General features: G+C 40.7%; 4 protein-coding genes and 1 long non-coding RNA gene across 5 annotated transcripts; 2 read left to right on the top strand and 3 right to left on the bottom strand.

The window, feature by feature from the left end:
* Positions 1-11,928: 11,928 nt before the first annotated feature.
* Positions 11,929-14,682, bottom strand: LOC107185419 (COP9 signalosome complex subunit 8). The gene is made up of 4 exons (XM_015573088.1): positions 14,499-14,682; positions 14,313-14,383; positions 13,174-13,352; positions 11,929-12,642 (listed from the first exon to the last, which is right to left on the bottom strand). Exons 1-4 carry the CDS (start codon positions 14,553-14,555, stop codon positions 12,386-12,388), a joined length of 564 nt encoding a protein of 187 aa, XP_015428574.1. The 5' UTR covers positions 14,556-14,682; the 3' UTR covers positions 11,929-12,385.
* A 1,092-nt stretch (positions 14,683-15,774) lies between these two features.
* On the top strand, positions 15,775-16,751 carry LOC107185393 (ras-related protein Rab-6.2). The gene is made up of 3 exons (XM_015573059.1): positions 15,775-15,954; positions 16,126-16,370; positions 16,452-16,751. The coding sequence occupies exons 1-3, from the start codon at positions 15,775-15,777 to the stop codon at positions 16,648-16,650; spliced, it is 624 nt and encodes a 207-aa protein (XP_015428545.1). The 3' UTR covers positions 16,651-16,751.
* A 54-nt stretch (positions 16,752-16,805) lies between these two features.
* LOC107185392 (cysteine desulfurase, mitochondrial) lies at positions 16,806-19,206 on the bottom strand. Its single transcript, XM_015573058.1, has 10 exons — positions 19,031-19,206; positions 18,863-18,942; positions 18,672-18,788; positions 18,446-18,583; positions 18,157-18,362; positions 17,956-18,077; positions 17,733-17,890; positions 17,394-17,665; positions 17,229-17,318; positions 16,806-17,017 (listed from the first exon to the last, which is right to left on the bottom strand). Exons 1-10 carry the CDS (start codon positions 19,134-19,136, stop codon positions 16,954-16,956), a joined length of 1,353 nt encoding a protein of 450 aa, XP_015428544.1. The 5' UTR covers positions 19,137-19,206; the 3' UTR covers positions 16,806-16,953.
* A 425-nt stretch (positions 19,207-19,631) lies between these two features.
* On the bottom strand, positions 19,632-21,986 carry LOC107185369. The gene is made up of 6 exons (XM_015573035.1): positions 21,868-21,986; positions 21,638-21,807; positions 21,316-21,564; positions 21,094-21,254; positions 20,937-21,026; positions 19,632-20,872 (listed from the first exon to the last, which is right to left on the bottom strand). The coding sequence occupies exons 1-6, from the start codon at positions 21,984-21,986 to the stop codon at positions 19,799-19,801; spliced, it is 1,863 nt and encodes a 620-aa protein (XP_015428521.1). The 3' UTR covers positions 19,632-19,798.
* A 3,784-nt stretch (positions 21,987-25,770) lies between these two features.
* LOC107185446 lies at positions 25,771-26,180 on the top strand. The gene is made up of 3 exons (XR_001516162.1): positions 25,771-25,785; positions 25,881-26,006; positions 26,102-26,180. It is a non-coding gene; the product is annotated as an uncharacterized LOC107185446 (long non-coding RNA).
* Positions 26,181-26,484: the final 304 nt, after the last annotated feature.

Here is a 26,484-nt window from a genome sequence, read left to right as displayed (position 1 = left end):
GCAACTGGAAAGACATAAACCCCGTACAACGGTCGATAAATTATATTCTTCGGATCGCGAGCGTGTCGTTAACGCGAAACGACACGTTTTTCTTATTCCCCCCCCCCCCCCGGAATTCACCTTACCGTTCTCCGTTAAAAACGGCAAGCGGTATGGCTAGGTTACAGCGAGAGCCAACAGTTTCTCCTACGCTCGGTCCCCCGTCAACGGTTCTCTCCTTTTCTCCGGAATTAGGTATCCCCTGGCGAATGGTGCACGACCTCGCTGTCCTGCACGTATAGGTCGTTTCACCTGTCACCTGCACAGAAATGAAAGAGAGAGGACGATCGCCCCGAGGCGACGAAGGAAAGGACGCGCGCGAACGCCAGGATCGACCGGAATCGGGGATGCAACGCGACGGACCTCTTCTTCCTAGCCCAAGCGACCTCGAATGGACAGTGTTGAAGAAAAATATATTTGTAATCACGATGGACGTGGGGACCACCTAATTCTGCATTCTGATCAGTTAGGATGAAATGTAACTAACGTGTATCCGTGAAGTCAAGTTTCAGATCACTTCTCGATGATCTAGGATATTACACTTCTACATAGGTTGTTTATATCATTTTTATCGTACGACCTTGGTAGAAAGAGCAGAAAAATTTCTTTTAATACCACTGAATAACCCAACCTTTTTCGGTTATGACAAAACTTATGGAACAATCCATGTACGAATGCTAGGGTATCTCAAAATCTTTTAACTTCCTTTCGCAGCAATACCGAACATTCTGTTACAAATCACTTTCTGTTACAATTGAGTCCTCTGTTAAACGCAAGGTTGTATGTAAAAATGCAACCCTCCGAAGTCGCTGAATCAGGTGAAATCACTATCCGAAAGGGCAGGTCTAGAATGGATGATGCGTTTAATAAAAGTTCCAGCTCGATGATGCAAGCCGGGGCAATTTCCATTCGAGGAACATTTTCCATCCGCGTGTCGAGCCTAAACGGAACACAAGCTCGCGTTTCACGGTAAGTTCGGTGCCGGGGTAAGACCTATTCTCCGGTATTTCGATATCGTGTTCGCGAGGCTGGCTTGCGTGGGACTGGGTGGAAGATCGCGGGTGATTAATGGCGATTAAACGGAGAAAGAGAGAGCCACGGATATATGTACGGGGGACCGACGGTGGTGTGCACGCGCGTTGAAACGGTCTCTAGGAGCAACAAACAACGCAACGTCTCGAGCGTCGCACCCTTGCGTGGCCCGCGAAATCACTCTACGCGGTATGCGTATTGTATGGTAATACCGTCCGTGTACCTACTCCAATATTTATTCCCCCCGTAGTTATAACGCGCTTTTACTCCAACCGACGCCATCTATCTTATCCGGCCGGTGCAGGCTCCTCTCCTTGATCTATAGATCCGAGCATCCATCTATGAGAACGTCCCCGGATTAACGGGAATATTTTATCCATTTTGCGTTTTCTTCTTCCGTGCCCTATATAACTATCTTTCGAGTGGTTCCAAGAGGATGGATAAGAATATGAACGGAACGCGTCCCGAAAAACCTTTGACACCCTTTCTTTTATTAGTAACTTGTCCAGGCTCAAAACGACCTTGAACAGTATTGATCCCAAAGATACTATTTTAATAAATTAAGATCAAATGATACGGAATTTTTGTCTGAAGCATCCAAAGTTTCAAATAGAATGTAGAACTCACGATTGCCAATATTTTTCCTGTCCATGCCTCTAAAAGCCTCTCATAATCCTCTTACAGGGAACGCGTTATCATCCATACACGGTATTCACCGCGGAGCACGTGTTACCCAGGGTGCATCCTCGGGAATCCCGTAACGATATGCACGCGTCCCAAGCGTTCGTGTAAGCTGGTGGAATGCTAGATACGCACTAACGTGTCTACAACAAGCACAGCCTGCGTACAACGCTGAGGCTTGCAGCTGCATGGCTCAGAGTTACCTAAAAAAAAATCGTAGTGATACATAAGAATCCTTATGGATAAGTAGAATTTTTGATTCAGGTGACTCTGAGCCTAGAATTATAAAATAGATATCCCGACGAATAATCCGATGCATCTCGAAATGGAAACGCAGTTTCAACAGATTCGTCAAACGTCCATCCGTACACCCCGCAGTGACGCGGTTAATAACATCTCAGCCAACCGATCATTATTCTACACACTTTCTCGAACCGTGCCAGATCCGCCCTGTCGATGCCATCGACGATCATCCCAGCGAATCGAAGCGTGTCAGAGACGACCCGATCGCGCATCTGTCCGCGAGGCTAGATCCTGTTGGCCCGTCTTTTATACAGGAACGACAGAACAGTTGCATCTCGACTGTGCAAGAAAGAGACAGAAATCGTAGAGGAGATGGGGAAAAAAGTCGCGAAGACGGAGAATACAAATAGAATTAGAGAGGGACAGAGATGAAATGCTGGTGGAGAGGAGTGAAAAGACAACGAGAGATCATGGAGCAGTAAGAGCTCCATAGAGGTGAGAGGCGAGAGGATGGAGGACATGAGGTGAAGGGCCAGGAGGGGAGTGGGTGAGCCGACCTCTGACCCCGACAGAGGGGCGGCGGGGACCTTGCGGCAACCGTGCCGTGCCGGCACATAGCTCAGGCATAGGCATAGACATAGGCTAACCGCGGCATAAACTAGCGTGCTCGCTGCGCGACTCGCCCGCCTTTCACTTCGAAGACGAAGGCGAACGTATATAGAGACAGGACCCGCCGTGGGGAGTGCCTCGTGCTATTATCATATTATGGCCAATTCACCGATGCCGTGACGACGACGCCACAGCGTCGTTGTCAATCTTACACGAAAATCGTAAAAAAAAAAAAAAAAAATAATCTTTCATCCCCCTCCGAGTCAAACGATATACGCCCAGGGGATAATAAAGTTGGATTACGAGAAACCAGAGACTTCATGGCAGACAAACTTCCCGTTGTTTCTCACACTTTTCAATCTTCGATGGAACGTGTATATGTATCTGTATAGCTCCGTGGGAAAAACGAACGACTCGCAAGATTTTCTCGCTAAAATGGACCAGGGGAAGGTGGTAGGTAAGAGACACTTAATGGAAAGCTGTTTCCGTGACGGGGGAGCGACCAACGGGGCTCGATTATGCGGCGCTAATCGTCACGTTACTCGCCGCTGAGGACTCGACGATACCGGACGATACAGAGGTCGCGGAGCGCGTCCGACCCCGGTACTTAACCGGTACTACTCGTGGCGAGGACACGGGACCGGTCGGCGATGATAGTACAGAGACTAGGTACCGCACGGTCTGTCGAACGGCTGGGCTTCCAACGAACGAGATGAAAAGACTCTCGGGGCCCAGGCGAGAGGAAGCGAGAGAGATGTCGAGGACAGAGAGTGTACGGGGCCGTATAACGTACGGTACGATACGGTCGTGCCGGCATGCCCGTAGGTCGACCCGCTACGCGACGTGTAATTATCATCTCCCAAGGGCCTATCCCACGCTATCCAAGTTAAGTGGGACAGAAACGATTACTGCGTGAACGATTAGAGAGAGGCTGGGATAACCGGCAGAGGGAGGTAAGGGCTAGGTCTGTCTATGAAAAAGTCTACCATCGCTGGTTGGCCGTCGATGAATGGACGGTACTCGGAGAAGATTAACAGTAACGACAGGACCAACCGGGATTTATGAATTTATAGTGGGGATGACGTCTGAACACTCAGTGCCAAGGAGCCTTCAAGCACTCATCGATGATTTACTGTACCGTATTCATCTGTACCGATCAGGGGGATAATTTATTCGATTTATGAGGAAAGAACAAGGAGTGGAACGAAAGAATAATTCTCGACTTTCGCGACTTAACGACGTCCTTGTTTCTAGCAGCGCGATGCCCATCCTGTTAAAAGTTTAATTAACCGATTAGATTCTAGATAAACCGGGGGACCCGGTCACGATGCGAATCCACGGTTCGAGGCGAGGTGCTGCACGATCACCCGGAAACGACGATGGAAACCGTCGAATAAGAAACGAAATTAAGCCCGATTGCGAAACAACCACGTAACCGTGTTGCGTTCGCGATAAAAAAGCTCGTCAAGAGTTATCTGCCGGCTGATGCAACCCGGCTATTTATTTTCTCCGGTGTGTAAAAGTAAGACGCGAGCGAAACCGAACAATAAGATCGTTTAAAGAATATCGGGCCGCAACAACGGAGGGCGGATCGAACCGCGACTGAACAATGTGTAAGCGTTCGCCACTTAACGGTTCTCAGAATAGCGTCATCGACGGAACTTTCGAAGCCTCTAGCCCTTTAAATTTACGTAAGCCTGTCTACGATAGGCGTATACCGGTCGGTGTGATTCGACATCGATCACTGACATCCAAAGAAATCAGGATGACACTCCCACGTGCGCGTGAAGGCACTGACATTGATCACTTTCGGGTGTCTGCTATCGTCACGACGTGGATTAATATAATAAGCACAATGTACACGGTATTTTTCTCAAACTATCAAATTGAATTCACCCTTTAAAATTGTCGACACCCCCGAAAATTGTCAGAGATTGACGATAGAGTGCCAAACTGGATTTAGCAAATATGAATATTGATAATTTTCTTTAAATCGAAATAAAACACCACTTTGTTGATTTTGATATTCAGCTTTTGGAGTGAACGTACAGTTGAAATAAACATAATTAATATTAAATTAACTCCGACGAGAGAAATTGAAAAAATCACAAGCCAAGGGGTTAAGTAGAATACAGTTTGGTTCAGACATTTGTTCACCTGTGTGTATCTTCTAATGTCTGATAGTGTTGAATTCAATTGATTGTATATGTAAAAGTATCGTGGTAGTGCCGATTCGAGCACGGATGACCGGTCACAGATTACAAAACACCGTACACGCTCCGACACTCTGCCTTTCGTGAAAGTCTTTCGAGCTCGCGTTTGACACGAATATCGTGTCTAATTACAAGCACGTTGGTTCGGGACGATTGTTAAAGAACTGTGATACGTTTAGAGCCGACGATAGCGGCGGCTACGGTAGGTGGGAACCATCGGGCAAAATCGTGCCACAACGTTGGTGGCCGCCACCCGGCGCAACAGAGTGTAGTCACCAGATTTCCTTGGGCTCCGTACCTTTACAATCTACTGTTATTTACAAGCAAATCTCTAGGTCATTGAGAAAAAGTCCAACATCCATGCAAAATTCTAATATGCTTCTCGAAACATATAACTGGTGACTTCCTCGAATTTCATGAATCATGGGACTTTACTCAATTCGATTCCCCGATGGTGATTTTTATCGATTCAGGCTAAAACTCGAAACATTCATCGTGGAAGGTGACATTCCACTGCAAAAAACATTTCGCAAATTAAAAGATTGGAAAAGAACATAAACGGAACGGCCTTACGCCGCGACGAATGCCCAGTTAATCAACCGAACCAATTGTTTTATTCGCCGGAATGTATCGGAACCAGAATAATACGAAACACTGCGACTGGTTTTCCCGCTTTCGGCTGATGTAATAACGTTATCTTGATCCATCTATCCACCAAAAGGTACCTGCGTCCGCTACACCTGTCGACTTTCGTCCGAATCGGTGGCCTCTCCCTAACCGATAAGTAAACAATTATCATTCATTATTGGTAATTTACAAACTCCATTAACTGCATAATAACCGCGGAGGGAAAAAAATACGAGGCGCTCGAAGACATTGTAAATTATTATGGTGGCAATAACAGCAACAACCTCGCAGAATGCATAATCGGCGTATAATCGCGATTTGGCGGTTGTTCGTCAGTCGCTCCGGCCAAAAATACAAGAGGTTTTCGAAGGAAAGTTCCTACGATTGATGCATAATCATCTCATCTTTACTAGCTCGTAGACGTCGATCTTGTCAGAAGGTGGTTACAAAAACCGATTCCATCGTGTTCGCGTGTCAGTATGCTAATCGACCGACGGCTGCGCAATCATCTTAGCTCTGGTTCGGCGTGCCGAAGACGAAGCGCGTTGCTTTCGGTGCGTGGATAAAAAACAAATGTACAAGTTACCCGTAGAACTCGGATCACCAATATCGATACGAGAATAGAACGGTTACATCGCCGGTTATTCAACCGGCGTTAGTTACACGCCAATAAGAGTACAGTTTGAAGACTTCGATTAAAAGCACCTACACGAAAAATCCTTTGATTCCACGGGAATACACGATAGAAAACGAAAACATAAAGATATATCGTGTCAACGGATCCACTTTCGTTTCACGTGTCGTAGACGCATCCTTATCTCTCTCTCTCACTCAAGGAAATAGAATATCGGAGCATCCCATGGCGAGAAGGGGTCGTCGATGCACGTGGTGCGCGGCAATACACCGTAGGCAACTCGCGTCCTTTTTCCCGCAGCGCACGAAAGTTAGAGACAATAGGTACGTGGGCGCAGCATCGCGAACCCTAACCTTAGGTGATCCCATATTCCGTTCTCTGCCTTCTCTCCCGTTGCACGTTCTCCCTCAGTCTCTCTTTCGACCGATTCTTCGTCCATCTCTTTCTATCTGTTTCGCTCTTCTTTCCACGACCGTTCTGTGTTAGGTCTGCACCGCGAAGCTATCCTCCTCCTCCTCTCCCCCTCGCCGTCCCGTTGCCCCATACCTCACCTGCACCTTCTCAGGTATTTCTCTTTATCTCCAGAGTGCGGCGAGAGTGCCGCTTGCGAAATCCCAGAAGTCTGCGCCCGCCGCGCGCGCTGCGCTATGCGGCTGACTCGTGGCGTTCCACCGATGCAACCGAAAGGAAGGGAGCTATCAGAAACGGCGATCGGAACCCTCGGAAAAGCTGAGCGTATCGAGCCTGATGATTCGAGACGATTTTCAGTTGAAACTCTGGTGAAACGAAAATCGATATATGAATTCCAGTCAAGACCAAGCTTAAAGTCTGAGTAAGAATCACAGTCGTTACTTTGACTTGAGCTTCTTTGAACATGATTTGATATTCGAGAATAGCGCCGTAGGTACTTCATGCTACTCTATTATCATAGCTTAAGGCATCCCTACATAGAGCACTAAGAACTGTTTAATCTTGTTAATATTTCATTAAAAAATTTCCTGTTGTCACTAATTCCATACTGTATAATATATTGATATAACTGTTTGTAATCTTATTGTCATTAATTGTTATATATATACTGGGTGAATACCCGTTAAATTACTAAAATAAAAAAATAAAAAAATAGCTGGTAGTTTTTCAGTTCCTGATAGATGTCCTGTTTGTGGAAATCGAACATGCGTTACAAGGTAGCAAGGAATCTCCTTTCCTCGAGTGAGTCACGACCAAACATTGTTGCAAACAAGAGGAAGGTTATCGTGTCAATCGGGGTGTCACTGGTGTCAGTGATACCATAGCTACGTATTTGTCACGGAAACGCCTTAGAGCCAATTTCTCCGCGGTAGTCATGAATTCCTGATGCAAGGTAAATTCACCGGTGTTATAGGTTGGGTTTCTCCGTTTCGCCTTCGATCCCATTACGTAACTGGGTTAATTATCCATCTTCGAGAATAAGTAGGACGTTTTATTCGAGAATATTTCATAGCCAGGGTAATTCGATTATCGTTGATCGACCGTAATCGCAGAAGTAAGGGTGGCCGGAGTCCAACGAATGCGGGGCCACGGGAAAGCATTGTTGCGTATTAGATTTCAGGTTGGGAATACTTTGATCGGACATTCTCAGACAAAGGAGCTGGAAACTTGACTGCAAAAGTCAAGCGTCTTACGCTACGAGATATCCAATGCTTCAACCGAAACTACCATTTATTATCTATGTTATTATACTTATCGAGATCCATCAACGATGTATAATACATCTTCGATACGAATAGGATCTCTTCACCTCAAAATCTTTCAAGCACACCGTACGCTCTTTGCACGATCCTGCGTATATTAACACCGTTTTATTAACACGTTGACTACCGCAGTGAAAAAGGTCGTACGTAGCCAGACACGCTTTATTATTTTTTTTTTTTTTTAAAGTTAATAGATGTTGTTGGTCCTGCTTTAAATTATACTGCGATATTAATTTCACAGATTAAATAATCCAATCTCTCTGCAATGTACGTATCACCCATATATGGGTGACGTGGCAATCGAAGTGTTAATCAGTGGATAATTTCGAACGTATTCGTCACCCTTTACAAACCACCTGTTCAATCGACCAGTTTTCCTCCACACAGGGCTGACCCAACGTTCTCAAAATTTTTCGGTTCTCACGTGCCGCGATCTCACAAATGCCACACGGGATCGAGCCACGGTTCAAAAGATTTGCGGGGGTGTCTGGATCGAGACGAATCGATGATCCCCTGGCCCGAGTCACCGTTACGTTCCGCAAGATGCAATTGTGCAAAAGGTAACGATCGGTTTTCTTTCCACGTGGAATGCCGCGGAGAAGGTGCATTCTGAGCGCACCCACCGCGCGCGCACGGCGCGAACCAACACGCGCGGCGGGACGCGTCGCGCGACGCCGAGAAGGACAATGATACCAGAGGGAACGATATATAGAAATCGCGGCGGCGAGTAGACGAATGATTGTGCGGATCGGGTGGTGAGATTGCCATTGCCGTCCCGCAGAAGAAGGAGCGTGGATGATCGCGATAAAGAAACAATCGAACCGCGTCCCGCCTACGAGTCCGCCAACATTCAATTGTGCCGTTTTCCCTCTCTTTTCCGTTGTGGCTCTCTCCGTCTCAGCTCGGACCCGTAGACACGTCGTGATTCTCTTAACTTTAACGGTACAACCCCCGCAGAGAGTGGCCCCGCGAGAGCTCATTGTTCCGTGACTATTCGAACGGTTTTTAATTTCGATAACGGGCAATACTGTTTTATCTTTTTTTTTTTTCTCTCTCAACGATGTGGCTCGGATGAACAGGTCCCTCTGATCGACGAAGACATTACCCAGGGGTTGAGACAAGGGAAAAGTGAAGCAGCAAGGAAGCAGAATCGACGAAACAGGAATGATCAAAGATTCACCGGGTTCACAGTTCAGATGTAATCTCTGACTAGGTGGATTGCTGTATTATGCAACTCTAGGATGATTGAGCGTGGTACAACATTGTCGTAGCAGCCGTGCTCCTCATTTCTCCGTCCACGGTAAATAGAATCACGAGGGAACAACAGAAACAGAATGATTCATATTTGGTTACGTCCCTCTGGAATAAATCTTTGGCTCCATACTTCCCTGAATACCTCGTGCCTTCAATTTCATCATACATTATATTCACTCGTTAGTTCGACAGTTCCAAGCAGTTCGTTTCTATTCAAAGTTTCATTTAATTCCCTCAATTACAAGACAAATGTCTGTAGATATTCATTGACCTTAATCTTCTACAAGCCACCTGTCTGTCACTCTATTTATACGAATCCTCCTGGTACTGGGACCCAAATCAAGTATTTAACCAATTTCCCTCGTGTCCTTGCCAAGGGAGGAGAGTCAGGGAAATAAACGCATAGATCGAAGTCGTGATCTCGCATTCCTTGTCCTCGCCCCGAAGGGATACCGATCAACTGGTATAAGTAACGTCGATGGTTAAACGAAGGGGAACGTGTTCCTCTCGGCCTTCCAGTTGTTCTTCATCATTATCATCATCCTCCTCGTCCCCGTCGTCTCACCCCCCCAACCCTCCCCTCCCCTACCCTACCCTCCGATGGCTCTTCCGCCGCGGCAGAGGACTTTCGAAATCGCCTAGTCGCGTTCGATTCGTGCCACTCGCTCGCTCCTCACGGAGCATCGGCGTTTTCCGCGACGTGCAAAGGTCACCGCAACAGGCCGCGGCGCAGCTACACTCGCGGGAAAGAAGACGCGAGTCACAGACGCGTACTTCTTGCGAGGGGAGGTCAGGTAAGGTAACTGGTAACCCGGCTCCTTCCCTCTTGCCTCTCACCTTCGCGTTTTATGTTGCAAACTGGTACTCGTCTTTAGTAATACCTGGATTGGTACCCATCTCTCAAGCTTCTAGAAAACTTTTAGTCACATTGGACGCGGATGGAAATGCATTTCTATCCCTGCACTTATTTTTTTTTTTTGTAACACGAAGAGATTGATGTTAGGAGGAATATCGATCCAGTGGTGAAAATGTCTTAAATATGACCAAGCATAAACGGTTCCGATATCAATGAACTGCACCGGGTTCCATCAGCTTGTTCCACGTCCTCGGACACTGTATATTTACAAGGAGCCATCGTATCAAGATGTGAACAGCGATAAGTCGATTCCCCCGGAGCTCATTGCCAGGCATTCGTGTGATGTACGAAGAAAAAAACTCGTGAAGCAACTTCTTTGTATCAGTCTCGCTAAAAAGAATGTTTTCTTCCGTTTCCTTAGTCCAGGTCTTCTTTACACTGGGACGGATCCAATGGCACTTGCTAACGAGAGATTCCTCTATTCGTGTATTCAACAGGGAACACCGAGGATCCTGCACAATTCGTGATGATACTCTCCCCCGGCGATCGTGCTTTCCGCCTATCGAGGCAACGATGGGTCGAGTTAGAGAGAAAGAAAAAAAGAGGATCGAAGAAGAAGAAACGGCGCGATATCGCGATACAATCATCGCTCGTTGAAACGACGATGAATCTGCATTATTCAAAGGCACGGGTGAACAGAATACGCCGTGGAAACGAACGTATTGCAAGTACCACGGATGCCGGGCACCGTCATCCTCATTCTAAGCTACATCCTAACCGCTTTGCAACCCCCCGCTGACTGAACGCCTTTTTTTCGATACCGATTATTGCGCCGATCGCACGTTCCTGATAATAAACTAGTTGGCTAGGATAGGCGCTTTGATGTGGTACAAACGCGTGGGAACGCCTTCCAGTTACGTCCGAGGAGGCTTTTCTTTTCATTCATTCCCACGTTTCCGCAACGGTGAATTGACGAATATTTCGGTATCGGACAATCTGCAATCTATCACGAATATTTTCTACGGAAGTAATATTCTTCGACGGGTATGCATGTACATACATATGTATATATATATATATATACTTTCGAATAAATTGTTCCTCATCCCGTGAGAATCGATCCGAACGCAGGCCTTGATTCACAGAGTTCGATGGAAAAAAATAAAAAAAAGTAGACCATGGACGTTAGCAATCGCAAATATGAAAATTAGAAATATAAACACATCGCCCCAGCACCTGGTTCACCGGCGAGATGTGTATACGGAAATTCACGGTAGGCAATGTACACGTAAAATATGAAACGCGGGTAGCGTGTAGGATTGGTGTGATACCGGTGCAACAACTTTCTAGAGTGTAGTAGAGCCAAAAAAGAGCAACCGACACCGATGACGGTGGGTGAACACACCAGCTACCTGCCGACTTGGTTGGAAACGATTTCTTTGAGAATATCCAGACGTTACGTAATCGGGCCGCGATTGTGCATATTCAGCGTTTACAATGCGAGACGGTCAGAATCGATTTCATAGAGAATTACTCGCCGGTATGTCGACGGGGGCCACGAGGCTGTGCACAAGCAAACCGGGCATACCTGGCTGTCCGCGATTTTTCTGACCCGCGATGATTCGATTTGCGTGACGCAATGCTCGCGCGCGGCAGAATCTCCTCGCGCGCTGATTTTTCAGGTCTCCTAACCTAAGCCACGATACAACACCCGCTTGCTTTCACGCGCGATCGAAGCCACTCGTTTCGAGATCACCCTTTCCCCCCCCCCCCCTCTTCCCTGTTACCGGTGACTTTTATCAGTCCCTGTGTTGGATAATTGCACAATTAGTTCAGAAAATTTCGAAATCTGTAAGGTTTTTTTTTAGATGTATGTAAGATTTCGTTTCTTTGAGAAAAAGAAATAATAGAACTATCGCTATAATTCACTGTATAAGCGAACAGTGGGAGAATTGGTTCGATATCGGGTTCATTTCGTTAGTGATCATTCAATGATAAGGCAAAGAAAGTGTTGTATTTGGAACATTGTATAAGGACGGTAGTTATCGCGTCCGTAATTATTATTTTGTACAATCGAATAATTCGTTCCAGCGGGTCAACGCTAAGATGAACACCAATGAATGAAATATACTCGTTAGAATCCCGTAATTCTGTTGATGGATTTTCTTCTGGGATGTGTCCCTTCTGGAAAATGCCAGTCCGTCATCTCTTCCACGCGGCGATCGATTATTGATTAATCGAGTTGTTGACATCACGTTTGCTTCATCGAATGATTCTTCCATGCGAATGGGCAGAACGCGTAGGTAGAACCAAGGTATACTTAGGGCAAGGACACAGGAGCTTCCTTTGAGGCACACTTCCTCCTTTATATAATACGATTACGAGGTAAAACTAAGTTTAAAGTACTGTCGATACGAGTCTTCGTGATGGTTGCCTCGTCATCGTCGGCCCGCGGGCTACTCGTTCAGTTCTCCAAGAAGGACACGAATTGCGTGAGTTTATACAGCTGATCTTCGGTAAGGCAGATGTCGCTGTCGAGCATACGCTCATCTTTATCCATCTTGCACGGCTGCACCATCGTTCCATCGATAGTCCAACCTTTTCCGACGGCGGCCTGACGCGCTTCTTCCAGTGTTAGTCCAGTCATCGATGCGAACACAGTCAATCCCAACGACGAGTATGCCTTGGATATTAACTTTATCGCCCTTTCCCGAACGTTATCTGAAAGAATCGGTACAAATTGATCCACCGACGTGGTCGCATCGAGTCTGAGGTAGTTTTACATCCCTCAGACTTAACAGAGTTGGGCACGTTTCACCGAAGACGATAAAAAAAACTGGTATAAAGTAATGGAAGATAACTTTGTCGAGGTATATACTCAAGCGATCAAAACACTTGGAAGGTATTTTAATAATTTACATGTCTACCAAGTCCACAATGCTTTAGGAAAGAAACAGAACTCTTGATGCCCAAGTCTGTTTTAACATACGATTTGAATGTCATAATTGAGAGCAGCCCTTGTAAGCATCTTCCAATCAAATATTCCTCTTAATTCCATCGCCATTTCTTAACGTTCTGCGATACCTTTCACGCGAATTTCGGGATTTGAACTGAAATTTTAACACAGCTATTATAGCGATGCTACTCTTAATGTAGAGATACCTGCAACGGTGCTTCCTACTATGGACAAGAGAAATCCTTTGTGGTTCTGTTACATAACTGCAGACACCCAGCATATTACGCGACATATACCTTTTAGAGCAGCCATGATGTCGGAAACATCTTCGCTCCACTCTGCGTTGAGGGCAACGTGAACCGCGGCCCAGTCCCGTTGCCACATACGCTGCCCTACCATCCATATTTGCTTGAGTTCCGTACATCCGGTTTTCACGTCCACTGGTATCCGCTTCCATAGGTACTTGGCGTTGCATCTGCGATGCCGAGATTTCGATCAAATCAACAGAGATCGAAATCTCATTCGTACAGGAATTTCATGGTAGGAATTTTCGTGACGAAGGAATTATAAGAGGAATTACGAAATCAAACGTTCGTTTAAAGGTTCGTACGGTGAACAGGACCGAATCAGTTTACACGTTTAAATTACATCAGCCATTCCAGTGAATCCATAAAACGAAAGGTGAAACAAAAAGGTAGAACGTGAAGGTAACGTTTTCATTTCGCTAACCCATAAAGACGAATGCATAGCGACGTCGTTAATTAACAATAAATGAAGTACAACGAAGCGCAGAGTGTAATAAATATAATGGCGTGACTGACAGAGCTTGCGATAAATTACGTGGTATACGCGTTATACGTAAACGCGATAAAAAGCGGCATGCAACTTAACTGTAAATCAACGGTGTGACGCAATGGATAGACGGTCGCGTGATAAAAAATCACTGCACCCACAAAAATAGTTACAACGCATAATTTCATCCATAAAATCCACAATTAGTTACGAGTCGAACACTTTTCCAACAAAATATAAACCGCAGTCTGAAGAAAAAACGTGATACAATTGACGCGGTTGGTTTCTCTTTCAAATTTCGCGCCATTCGTTCGAAGTACAAAAAAACGATACGCCAAGTACGTTTAAGTTTGATTAAAAAATGTAATATATGTTATACTTACGTATTAATTAATGAAAAAGATATACTTCCAACAATTTATCATTAAACGGTATTAATATATTTCACTAAAGTTCTGTAAGTATAAGCTCTGAACTTATGGATAGTGTTTGCACAATTACCACAAACGATCATTTTGTCACAAAAATAGTAAAACGAAATTGTATCATAAGTGTGCAACAGAAAATATTACCTAACTGCTGTCGTTAAAGCATTGTATACGATATAACCATATATCAAAGATAAATGTATATAAAAACTTACAAATCATTCTGGTAAAGATATACAGCTAATAATTGAGCATAAGTCCGTGCCGTTGCAATCCCACCAGGAGCCTATAAAGAAATAAGTATTTTTTTAAAACTATGTTTCAAATTATGTACTATTAATGTAAAAAAGTGAGTGCAACATTCGGCATAACCTATGTTTGCGAATGCTCGAACAGCATACCTCCAATTCAGCTTTCTCTAGCTCGCGACAAAATTTATCCACTTCGTTCAGTACCATGACGGGATTTCGTTATTTCTCGGCGAAAAAAACGACTTAGAAGTAATTGTGTTAACAATACGCGCCAACATTGAAACAAGGAACGTCAAACGAGAAGTCTAAACAGCTGAGGACTAAATACACGACACACACCATACATACTGAGGGACGGGAATGGACGTGAGTGGACGGGACGGGAGTTAAAACGTCGTAGATGGAGCCACTAAGTAGCGCTTCCTTCGAAATCTTAATATGTTAAAATCTTAATATACCGTTTAGTTTTGGGAGGTACTGAAATTTATGCCAAATTATCACTCAATTTCACATTTATTTCAGTGCTTGAAATAAACTTACCAAGTGGTAGGAGGCCCTTCTCCTACGTCACTTTTTCCCCTAGTGGAAGCCGAGTTTTCTCGTGAGGGTCACTGGGCAACGTCAAGCACACCTCGTTTACTTCATATTTGGACAGTTCTCACGGCGTTATATGGACTGCATTCGTCTTGACGAGGCACTCGACGTGTAGCGTAAAGAACGTAGATTAATCCCCTGTCATTGGCAATAACAATAAACGAACAGAACACTGTTAAAATCGTATTTAATCGCGGAGTACCACTACTTTTTTGAATGGTGGCGCCACCCGTGGCAATTCGCTCAAACTGCTAGCGAAATCATATCGACAGGTGAATGAAAATTTCTAGTGATGGAAAAATGCGAATATCTCAGTAATTAAACATTCAAAATGAACGCCGTTAGTCTTACATTATTTCTAAGGGCTTAATACATCGACCCAATACAGCAAAACCCCAGAATTAGTAAAGATATTTATACTGTATTAACGTCGACCCTTATGGAGCGGCAACCCAAATTGCACCTGGTTTCGTTTGCAGTTACACCGCTGAACGGTCATCATCCAGTCTACTGCTTTCATATTTTACAATGTATAATGTATACATATATTAATATATAAACGTAGTAATTATAGGAACAATTACTCTTCTCGATGTGAATAGGTGTTTTGTAGTAGCGGCATTCTATAATCCGTTGCTGGTGTCAATATTTCTATTGTCACGACTGTCACCGTTTTAATGTTATTAGTGACCATCAGTGACCATGTAGAGGCAAACAACCATTGCATAGGATATTCACATTATCGTAGAAAATGCATATCAGTATGATGAATACTTAGTTGTTACGGACGTTGCTTTCGTATTTCGGTTCCACCGGCGAAGTGACATAAGACATGGCTACCGTTAAAGTAACCGAGCAGAAAGTTATTCTGTGCGGGGAATATGGAGTCGGAAAGACATCTATATTTAGACGTTTTTCAAACAATACTTTTGTAGCAAGCAACGATCGAAAATCGACGCTGGGTCTCGACAATATTGACAAAGAATACGTTGTTGAAGATCGGCACATACGGGTAACGTATCTGTGTATGTGACACCAATCCTTGAAGTTAGATTAATATTCTTATCTGCCATAAATAACCAGTATGTGGGTGAAAGATTGTTATGTAACAAAACTTTATTTATTTTAACCACATAATGAATCAATTACAAAATTTTATTTACATAATTGTTTAATGCTTTAGTTGCAATTATGGGATACCGGTGGTATGGAAAGGGTTGCATCTGTAACATCAAGTTACTACAAATTTGCTGAAGCAGCTATTTTAGTGTTTGCATTAGACAACTCCACATCTTTCCACCTTTTATCTCAGCATTTATTGGATATTGTAACATATGCTGAAAATGCAAAGATATTCCTTTGTGGCAACAAAAGTGATCTAGAAAGTGTGGGACCACAAGTTACAGATGCAGAAATGGAACAATTTTGGTAAATTTGATCAAAATTTAGCTGTTGACATTAACACACAATGCAATTCTATAATAATTAACTATGTATTCTCAATTACAGTGAACAATGCCACAACTTAATATCTGGTATATATAAAACATCATGTAAAACTGGAGAAGGAATACATGAAATGTTTGAGGACATAGCTCAACATTTGGTTGAAGCTAACAGATCGCGCATGGAACTGCATGAAATGGACAAGGACAGATTTAAGATTTCTTACATGGATGAAGCTGCTGATCCATCTTGCTTATGTTAAGCAGTTAGCAATAGATGATGCTTATCAACAATGTTTTTATAACTTGAAAAATTCAACACACAATAATACAGTAGGAGGAGTAAGGGTACCTTTTATGTATCAAGTAATTCTTAAGAACGATTTTTCTGTGAAGGGAAGTATTATGAAGCATAAGGTGAGGGTAGAGAGGGAATATTAACATGAAATTTATACACAATTACGGTAAATTTTAAACTTTCCACAAGGAAACAAGTTTAAATAAAAATTTATACTTAATCCATGCTATATACATAATACGAGTCAAGTTTATGTGGTTGAAAGTCCCTAGTGCTGAGTCCATTTGATAGTTTGTAAATCAATTCCCTCTTCAACCATTTCCCACAATGGACTGCAAGAAAAGGAATTCAAATAAGTATTAGTTTTTAAGTATAGCGACTAATATGTTATGTTAATACTCAATATCGAAAAGTAACAAACGTCCAAAATTGTTCCCTCCGTTTATTATGACTATCGTACTTTTACCGTTCACGGCCAAATATACAACAATAAAATATAATAATTCTGCTTTAAGTAAATACTTATATTGTAACAAAACGTACCTCATTTCCCGAAGCCTTTTTACATGCCGGATCGTATTTTCCGCGGTGAAGTCCACCTCCTCGATCGTCGTGAAACGACCGATACCAAATCTATACAAACGAATAAAGTAAACTCCGGAACAGTACGTATACATTATTTGATATTGTACAACAAATGTAACTTGCCTAATGCTGGAATGTGCTAGATCTTCCGACGCACCAATTGCTCTTAATACATAACTAGGCTCCAAACTAGCGCTAGTACAAGCGGAACCACTGCTCAAGGCAACGTCTTTCAGTGCCATTAACAGAGATTCACCTTCCACATATGCAAAGGATAAATTCACACATCCAGGATACCAATAAACAGCATCCCCATTACGTATAACATGTGGCAAATTTGACATTATTTTTTTAATTAAATGGTTGGAGAGCATTGTGATATATTTGTGATCATACTAAAAAATATACAAAATTTTATATCTAGTATGTGATAAAATATGTAATATCTCTAATTACACTTACTTCCATTTCTGATTGTGCCAACTCACAAGCTGCTCCAAGACCTACAGCTAAAGGTGCTGGAACAGTACCACTCCTCATACCTCTCTCTTGGCCACCGCCACTTTGCAATGCTTCAACACGAACTCTTGGCCTTCTCCTCACATATAAAGCTCCAATTCCTTAAAATTCCACACATTAAATAGGAAATATATAGTGGGAAATAATTTGTGACTTTTAATATTACCTTTAGGGCCATATATCTTATGACCACTAATTGACATTAAATCAATATTCATAGCATTAACGTCAATTGGAACTTTTCCAACAGCTTGAGCTGCATCTGTATGAAAAAATACCTTCCTTTTCCTGTAAAATGAATCTATTACATACAAAAGTGATTTTCATTGTGACCACTAACATTGAACACTAATATATTTTGCTTCACCTGCAAATAGCACCAATCTCTGCAATAGGTTGTTTCACACCAATTTCATTATTTACCATCATTACAGACACTAGAGAAGTCTCAGGTTTAATTGCAGCTTCTAATTCATTGAGATCAATGAGACCATTGGGTTTCACTGGCAGATAAGTCACTTTAAATCCTTCTGCCTGTAAAGCTCTACAGGAATCTAATACACACTTGTGCTCCTGTATGAATAAAACCATATACAAATACAGTCATGACAACACACGCAGTATTCTGTTTACATTAAAAAAAGTTGTTAACATACTGTCTGCGTTGTCACAATATGATTCTTTTTTCCTTTGTAAAATCTTGCCACCCCCTTTACAGCTATGTTATTACATTCTGTTGCACCAGATGTAAATATTATTTCCTTCGTATCTGCACCAATTAAATTAGCCACTTGCTGTTGTAAATAAAATATTAGATCAGTATTTTTCTAACTTATAGCTTGCATCAATAAATGTAACAGATCAAAGTTATATGAAACTAACATTACGAGCAAGTTCCACAGCTGTTTCTGTTTCCCATCCATACATATGAGTTCTGGAATGCGGATTCCCATAAAAGGATGTAAAATAAGGCATCATTTTATCCAATACACGTGGGTCCTATGGATAAATTACAGAAGAAGTTAAATTTTCACCTTGAAAATGAGGAAGTTATTTTGTCATGATATAGATACCAATTGTGTAGTTGCTTGTGCGTCCAAATAAAGGGCCCTGCCTTCAGCAGGTCCCCTTTTGTACTCATCAGTAATAACAGCTGCAATTAAATGATGCTTTTAGATATAAAAATCTGGGAAACATTATAGACTTTAACACATAACACTATTACAATAGGCAATACTTACATTGATATTCTGTGATTTCTGCTAAATTCTGACAACTAGTTTGCACCGCACGACATTCTTTGATGCGATTTAATGCCACTAATAGGCTTCTTGCCGGTCGAAACATTTTAATTTTTATGGAAACACGGATACATTTAAATTATCCCATGCAGTTCAGACCGGAACATGTTCTAACCATAAGTAACCTAAGTAAATAATATTATGTTCAATTCTATTTCCAACTTTCATCCAAATATCTTCAAGACTATCTATACAACTATAAATATCAGAGTTTGTTCCTTTTCCGATGACGCTAAATAAGATTTATTTAATACTATTTAACGGAGATCTAATAGTCTATCAACTACTGATTTAGATACTATGTACGATGCAGTACGACGTTTCAAACTCAGCCAACTATCGGCGAAAATGATGCAACTCTGTTTCACAATTATCTCTTTGTATATCCTACAAATATGTATATACGTTGTATACTTCGTTGAAAATGGTGATTGGTAAATGAAAGTCAGTATAAAAAATGTTTCTTTATTAAGTACACTATAGATATATATATATATATATATATATGTCAAAATTACTAATTTGTATTCCTCCAAAGTTAAACAAAATAACTTAATCACGCAGAAAACATGGCGCCAGTAGTAAACATAAATGTACAAATCACGTTGAATACGTTTATATAATAGATAGTTAATCTCAGACATACGATACAACATACAAACGTATAGAAATAATCACAATTGCAAAATACTGATTATTACGGTGAATCTATTGGCGATCCTTCGATAAGTTTAGCGAATCGACAATATCGCTGGATTGGGATTGTTGCTTCTTATGCAATGTCGTCATGTCTAACATTCCACCAAAATCTGACTTAACGTTTGAGATCGACAGATCTTCGGTTCCTTGATACTCATTTGATCTATTCAATTTAGTATTATCGTTTTGTATATCCAGTTTCTTTCGATCGGTTGAATAATCTTCAGGAAAATTCCTACAAGATTCCGAAGAATTAGAAGCCGATTTAAATGGCGACTGAATGGAGTCCACTATTGTGAAATCGCTTGGTTTACGTTCGTTTCCTTCAATGTCTCTCGCAGGAGAAATTTTACCAATTGGTCCAAATAAATTTGCAATATTACGCATATACGTAGATGGCGAAGGCGACGATGTTCTTGTAAAATCTGCAATGGAAAAGCCGGAAAGCTTCGCTAGATCTGCAGTAGAAAAATTTGCCAACTTCGTTAAGTCCGAGAACTTCGAAATTTGTTGAGTTATGTCCGCTAAAGGAAAATCGGGCGTTGTAGATGAACGTGTTTTATTAACACCATTATCTGTCCCGAGAGGATTCGGCATCTTGGAAAAATCAGCTGGTGGAAAATCGTAGTCACATTTCGTATTCTTTACAGAGACAGTCAATTCTCCAGACTGAAAGCTGGGCATTACTTCCGTGGGCGATATGTGTTGCTTAGATGTTGTAGAATTTCCATCTTTGATCTGTGTGATTGATGCAGAATCTGTAGTTACGATACTATCTTTTTTAATACTATCTCTAGAAGTGGATGGCTGCATTACAAAAGGCTTAGATGTGGGAGTAATTATTGCACTATCAGGTTTAAAGTTCACAGGAGTAAGGAAGACAGCTGCATTATTGGGTGCAAGTCCAACTCCTGGTGGAACTGAAGGAATAAGTGATTCTGAGACTGGTACCAGTGGAAATTTCACAGCAAGAAATTCTGGGCAAGTTTCATCTTCAGAACCAGGACAAATCATTTCTCTAATTACATCCCAATAAGAACCATTCGATCTATTTCGTCCCGGTAATTTTGACGCGAGAGAACACTGTTAATATAAATATGGTTTAGTATACATGGTATAACTTGAACATTATTTATTATATACCTACCCTCAAACGTTCAAGATATGTTGTATTGTTGTTAAAATTGGCAGTAAAATCAATACCTCCCTCACTTCTATAATATTCTATACATCTTCTCTGTAATAATGGACATAGCACTATATTGTGTGATCTATTGTGACACTTACAATAATTGTATACTTACTATTTCTTCTAATGTGTCTTGAGAAAGAAAGTGTTCTTGAGATAATGTGTAACTTAACAGCATTGGCCTTGGATATTCATGAGGTCGATTTTCAGGGGGTGGCAAAGACCAAAAAACATTGAAGTTAGATTCATAGCAACTGCCATCAGTGTTGTAAGGAGCTGAAACCAAGCATATTACTTTTCAATCTATGTAAACTTACAATAGAATAAACATACTTACAACATATTAATCCTACGCATGGAGTGTATCCATTATCACTAGGCCCTTTCATTTTAATCTGATAATCTAACTGAGAGTCAACATCTCTGAGTGACGGAGATGCATGAGACCTAGGGTGAGAATGATACCATCCAACTAGAGTGACCCGCTTCCATTCCATAGCTCTTGCAATTTCAGCCTCAACTGCAGCTGCAGCTGATTTGTCTTTACCAGAATACCGGCATGGAAAGGCAGTTGATATTGACAAATCTATAATTAAAAAAAGTTCATTTCTTACTTTTTATAAAAACATATTTATATAATATCTTATGGATACACTTACTATGTGAATTAATATCCCAGTGACCACCAAGATAGCCACAAACTTCTTTATCTGTTAAATGGCAATGTAAGTCTACTAGCAAAGCAGCAGTAGTTGTTATTGTAACTAAAAAAGGTTGTATCTTCCCAAGTGTACTAAAGGAAGTAAGTTCTACCATTGTACTCATGTCCCTGCAACATACATAGTCATTAATATATTTTACAAAATATTTACTTTTTACATTCTCTTACATAGCATGGCTTCTTATTCCAAGATTTGCATGCTTCACTGGTACCCGTACTACTTGCATTGGAGGACTAGTTTGGACCTTCTCAGGACTTTCTTCCATAGGCTCTGTGCTTATTTCCATTTTTTGTTTTTTATAAGTTAATATTTAAATTAGTAGATATAATAGACAATAATTATTTTATTAATATCAAACCATAACTGACAATTATAAAATACACTACATTTCATGATGATAATAGGTATACTTTAACTAAGCAGTGGAAGAAAAATGTAAATACTGCAAGTTAATCATAATTCTGTATACTATCATATATTATGCATTATTGAAAAGTATTTTCTCACTGTAAGGCTGTAAGGTAGTTTTACCATAAACAAGGTACATGTAAAAGTAGACTTATCACCCTACGGACTACGTGGACCAAGGAATCTGCAGTACCGACCCTTATAAAGACTGTGATTCTAAAGGCCTCTACTTTGCAATAACGTTGAATTTAGGAGTTATATTCGACCCAATCCGAGTTCAACTAGTCAAATTTCTGCAGAAATACCAAATCTACCTTTTCTTTCATTCAACGGGGGAAAGTTTTAATCTATTATATATTTAATTGGCAACATCACTCGGACATTTCATCAAGTTTGGCGCTATTGTCGAGTTGAGGGGCTATAGTCGCCACAGATGGCGTTTAGGAACTCATCGGCAGTTTGAAAACTTCGAGACAATGGTATTAAAAACAACGTGTAACATCGTACACTAACGTTAGCCATCTAAAACGAATTGAAATAATAAATTTTCGGGGATAGGTCAGGATATGTACGCAGTTGAATTCTCTTGTTAATCGTAGAGTATATTAATAGTTGGTGCTGAATATATTGGAATGCGAGTTTTCTAAAATTGATCAACCAGGGCACAAAACATGCGGCTCTGGTATTGTTTATAACCAAAGGACTCCTGCGAAATTTCTGTAGCATCGTTTTTGTGCCTCCGTTTTTCTGTTTTATGAGTAACATTCCTCGCTGAATTAATTTCGGGTGCATGCATAAGAAACATGAATTGGAATATGCGGTAGTGCATATTCTATTTCGTTGAAATAGGAAGTGGAGTGGGGAGGGATGGTCGATCTTCAACAATCGAACCACCAATCACGAATTTCGTAATATACCGAATCAAACGATATTAGCCAGTCACGGACAGCCTAAGGGTCACTCGTCTCGGGGAAGTTGAAGTGATTAGACGTGAGGTGGTATCGCTCTTGCTGAAGTAAGTTATCATTACCTTTTACTTCTAGTCATTTCTATTATTAGTACTTTTGTTAGCTCACCATCGTTACTTTCGTTTAATATTTACTCAATTCAGTATAAATAATCGTAAATTCATTCGATATTGCTGTTCAAAGTGAAGCGGTATTCGCGACTTCTGTTCTCTCCCTGATACCAATTCGTATTTACGCAGTTTTTGTTTAATTTGCAATCTTCGGCGACACTCTTCGAGTCAATAATTGTTTATTTTATGATGTAACCATTCTTGATTCAATTTAACTGCATGGAATGAATGTTTATTTTCTGTTTCAGAATTTCGGTTGGAAAGAACGCGCTACCTACGCAATGGCCGTTGACTGTCTCTGTTCAGACGTAATTTGGCGGGAAATTGGTGAACTCTGGCAATTTTTTGTAACAAGTAGGTGACATTCCACTATATATTCTTATTTTGTCGTGCTTTTTGTTTCCAACTGAGAGTATCGTGATTTCGTTAGTTATTATGCAAAGATCGAACGAAAATTCTTTCGATAAATATTTTAAATTTAATTGCGCATTTGAACCATTCAAGATGGCTTCCTCGGACTTTGCAAGGTTTAAACGACAGTACTTCTACACATTCAAATCTGAAATACTCGCAATTTACTGTATCCCAGTCGCGAAATCGTTTAAATATTACTAATTTTACGAGTCTATTTTTGAGTGACATTCCTTGCTGAGTTAATTTCGGGTGCACATAAGACAAATGTATTGGAATATGTATAATACGGTAGTGCATATTCTATTTCGTTGAAATAGGAAGTGAAGTGGGGAGGAAAAGCTCCAATCTTCACCAAGCGAACCACCAATCACGAACCTCGTAATGTAACGAATCAAACGGTCTTAGCCAGTTGCGGACATCCTAAGGGTCATTCGTATCGGGGAAGTTAAAGTGATTAGACGTGAAGTGCTCTCGCTCTTGCTGAAGTACGTTATCTTTACCTTTCACTTCTAGTCATTTATATTATTAGTACCTTTGTTAGCTCACCATCGTTACTTTCGTTTAATATTTACTCAATTCAGTATAAATAATCGTAAATTCATTCGATATTGCGGTCGAAAGTGAAGCGGTATTCGCGGTTTCTGTTCTCTCTCTGATACCAATTCGTATTTACGCAGTTTTTATTTAATTTGCAATCTTCGGCGACACTCTTCGCGTCAATAATTGTTTATTTTATAATGTAATCATTCTTAATTCAATTTAACTGCATGGAATGAATGTTTATTTTCTGTTTCAGAATTTCGGTTGGAAAGAACGCGCCACCCACGCAATGGCCGTTGACTGTCCGTTCATACGTAATTTGGCGGGAAATTGGTGAACTCCGGCAATTTGTTGTAACAAGTAGGTGACACTCCACTATATATTCTTATTTTATCGTGCATTTTGTTTCAATCGAGAGCATGATCGTGATTTCGTTAGTTATTATGCTAAGATCGAACGAAAATTCTTTCGATGAATATTTTAAATTCAAATGCGCATTTCAACAATTCAAGATGGCTGCCTCGGACTTTACAAAGTTTAAACGACAGTACTTCTATACATTCAATTTTGAAATACTCGCTATTTATTGTATCCTAGTCGCGAAATCGTTTAAATATTACTAATTTTACGAGTCTATATTTATGAAATCATCGTATTTGCATTTATGTGCAGTTCCGGTAGTAAGTTTGATTATGTAAAAGCTGCGTAATTTATCATACACACTAGAAGCATGAGTAAAAATTGAAAGTTTTATATTTGTAATGTTTTGAATATTTATGAAATTCGGAAACTGGTTTAGACAGAAACAACGAACATGCTTACAACTCTAACAACTTTAGTATAGTATATGTATTAGTAGTAATTATATATGAACAATGAATATTATATGTTTATGAATGTAGTAACTATTCTGTAATACTTTAATACTGAATATTTTTTAACTATTGCATAGTTAAGCTGATATTTGCACATTTAACTTCATATTTATCATTCAAACACTTACTTATATTTACTCCACTCAATTGAAGCAGTTAGAAATTTGAAAAGAGATAATAACACATTCTGTTCCCTTTTTTTCAGATTAATTACATATTTTATCACTGAATACTCAAAAAGATGTCCTTAGGCAAAGCTTGCATTCTTCACATATTTCTCCACTGAACACTTAAGGAGATGTCCTTGGGCAGAGCTCCACCATCATGGAATGTAAGAATCTTTATATTTTATTACTTATATTATGTAGTCAACATAGCCAGAACTTTGAGAAGAGATAATAATACATTTTGTTCCCGTTTTTTCAGATTAATCACATAATTTGTCACTGAATACTCAAGAAGATGACCTTAGGCAAAGCTTGCATTCATCACATATTTTACCACTGAACACTTAAGAAGATGTCCTTGGGCAGAGCTCCACCATCATGGAATGTAAGTATCTTTACATTCTATTACTTATGTTTTGCAATCAACATAGCCATAATTTTGAGAAGAGATAACACATTTTGTTCCCGTTTTTTCAGATTAATCACATAATTTGTCACTGAATACTCAAGAAGATGACCTTAGGCAAAGTTTGCATTCATCACATATTTCACTACTGAACACTTAAGAAGATGTCCTTGGGCAGATTTCCACCATCATGGAATGTAAGTATCTTTATATTTTATTACTTATATTATGCAGTCAACATAACCAGAACTTTGAGAAGAGATAATAACACATTTTGTTCCCGTTTTTTCAGATTAATCACATAATATGTCACTGAATACTCAAGAAGATGACCTTAGGCAAAGCTTGCATTCATCACATATTTCACCACTGAACACTTAAGAAGATGTCCTTGGGCAGAGCTCCACCATCATGGAATGTAAGTATCTTTACATTCTATTACTTATATTATGTAGTCAACATAGCCAGAACTTTGAGAAGAGATAATAACACCTTTTGTTCCCGTTTTTTCAGATTAATCACATAATTTGTCACTGATTACTCAAGCAGATGACCTTAGGCAAAGCTTGCATTCTTCACATATTTCTCCACTGAACACTTAAGGAGATGTCCTTGGGCAGAGCTCCACCATCATGGAATGTAAGAATCTTTATATTTTATTACTTATATTATGCAGTCAACATAGCCAGAACTTTGAGAAGAGATAATAACACATTTTGTTCCCGTTTTTTCAGATTAATCACATAATTTGTCACTGAATACTCAAGAAGATGATCTTAGGCTAAGCTTGCATTCATCACATATTTCACCACTGAACACTTAAGAAGATGTCCTTGGGCAGAGCTCCACCATCATGGAATGTACGTATCTTTATATTTTATTACTTACATTTTGCA

The sequence above is a fragment of the Dufourea novaeangliae genome, unplaced genomic scaffold, assembly GCF_001272555.1.
Source record: "Dufourea novaeangliae isolate 0120121106 unplaced genomic scaffold, ASM127255v1 scaffold57, whole genome shotgun sequence".
In the NCBI taxonomy this organism is placed as follows: Eukaryota; Metazoa; Arthropoda; class Insecta; order Hymenoptera; family Halictidae; genus Dufourea; species Dufourea novaeangliae.
This window is presented reverse-complemented; position numbering and strand designations above follow the sequence as displayed.

Excerpts from the sequence above, each read along its gene's own strand:
- LOC107185419 (XM_015573088.1), bottom strand. The coding sequence starts at position 14,555 with ATGGTACTGAACGAAGTGGATAAATTTTGTCGCGAGCTAGAGAAAGCT. Across the intron at positions 14,384-14,498 it reads TAGAGAAAGCTGAATTGGAG|GCTCCTGGTGGGATTGCAAC; the intron begins GTATGCTGTTCG and ends ATTTCTTTATAG. Across the intron at positions 12,643-13,173 it reads CATCATGGCTGCTCTAAAAG|ATAACGTTCGGGAAAGGGCG; the intron begins GTATATGTCGCG and ends CGATTCTTTCAG.
- LOC107185393 (XM_015573059.1), top strand. The coding sequence starts at position 15,775 with ATGGCTACCGTTAAAGTAACCGAGCAGAAAGTTATTCTGTGCGGGGAA. Across the intron at positions 15,955-16,125 it reads TTGAAGATCGGCACATACGG|TTGCAATTATGGGATACCGG; the intron begins GTAACGTATCTG and ends TTAATGCTTTAG. Across the intron at positions 16,371-16,451 it reads GCAGAAATGGAACAATTTTG|TGAACAATGCCACAACTTAA; the intron begins GTAAATTTGATC and ends TCTCAATTACAG.
- LOC107185369 (XM_015573035.1), bottom strand. The coding sequence starts at position 21,986 with ATGGAAATAAGCACAGAGCCTATGGAAGAAAGTCCTGAGAAGGTCCAA. Across the intron at positions 21,565-21,637 it reads CTGGGATATTAATTCACATA|ATTTGTCAATATCAACTGCC; the intron begins GTAAGTGTATCC and ends TTTTAATTATAG. Across the intron at positions 21,027-21,093 it reads AAGACACATTAGAAGAAATA|AGAAGATGTATAGAATATTA; the intron begins GTAAGTATACAA and ends CCATTATTACAG.
- LOC107185392 (XM_015573058.1), bottom strand. The coding sequence starts at position 19,136 with ATGTTTCGACCGGCAAGAAGCCTATTAGTGGCATTAAATCGCATCAAA. Across the intron at positions 18,943-19,030 it reads AGAAATCACAGAATATCAAT|CTGTTATTACTGATGAGTAC; the intron begins GTAAGTATTGCC and ends ATTTAATTGCAG. Across the intron at positions 18,078-18,156 it reads GAGATTGGTGCTATTTGCAG|GAAAAGGAAGGTATTTTTTC; the intron begins GTGAAGCAAAAT and ends TTCATTTTACAG.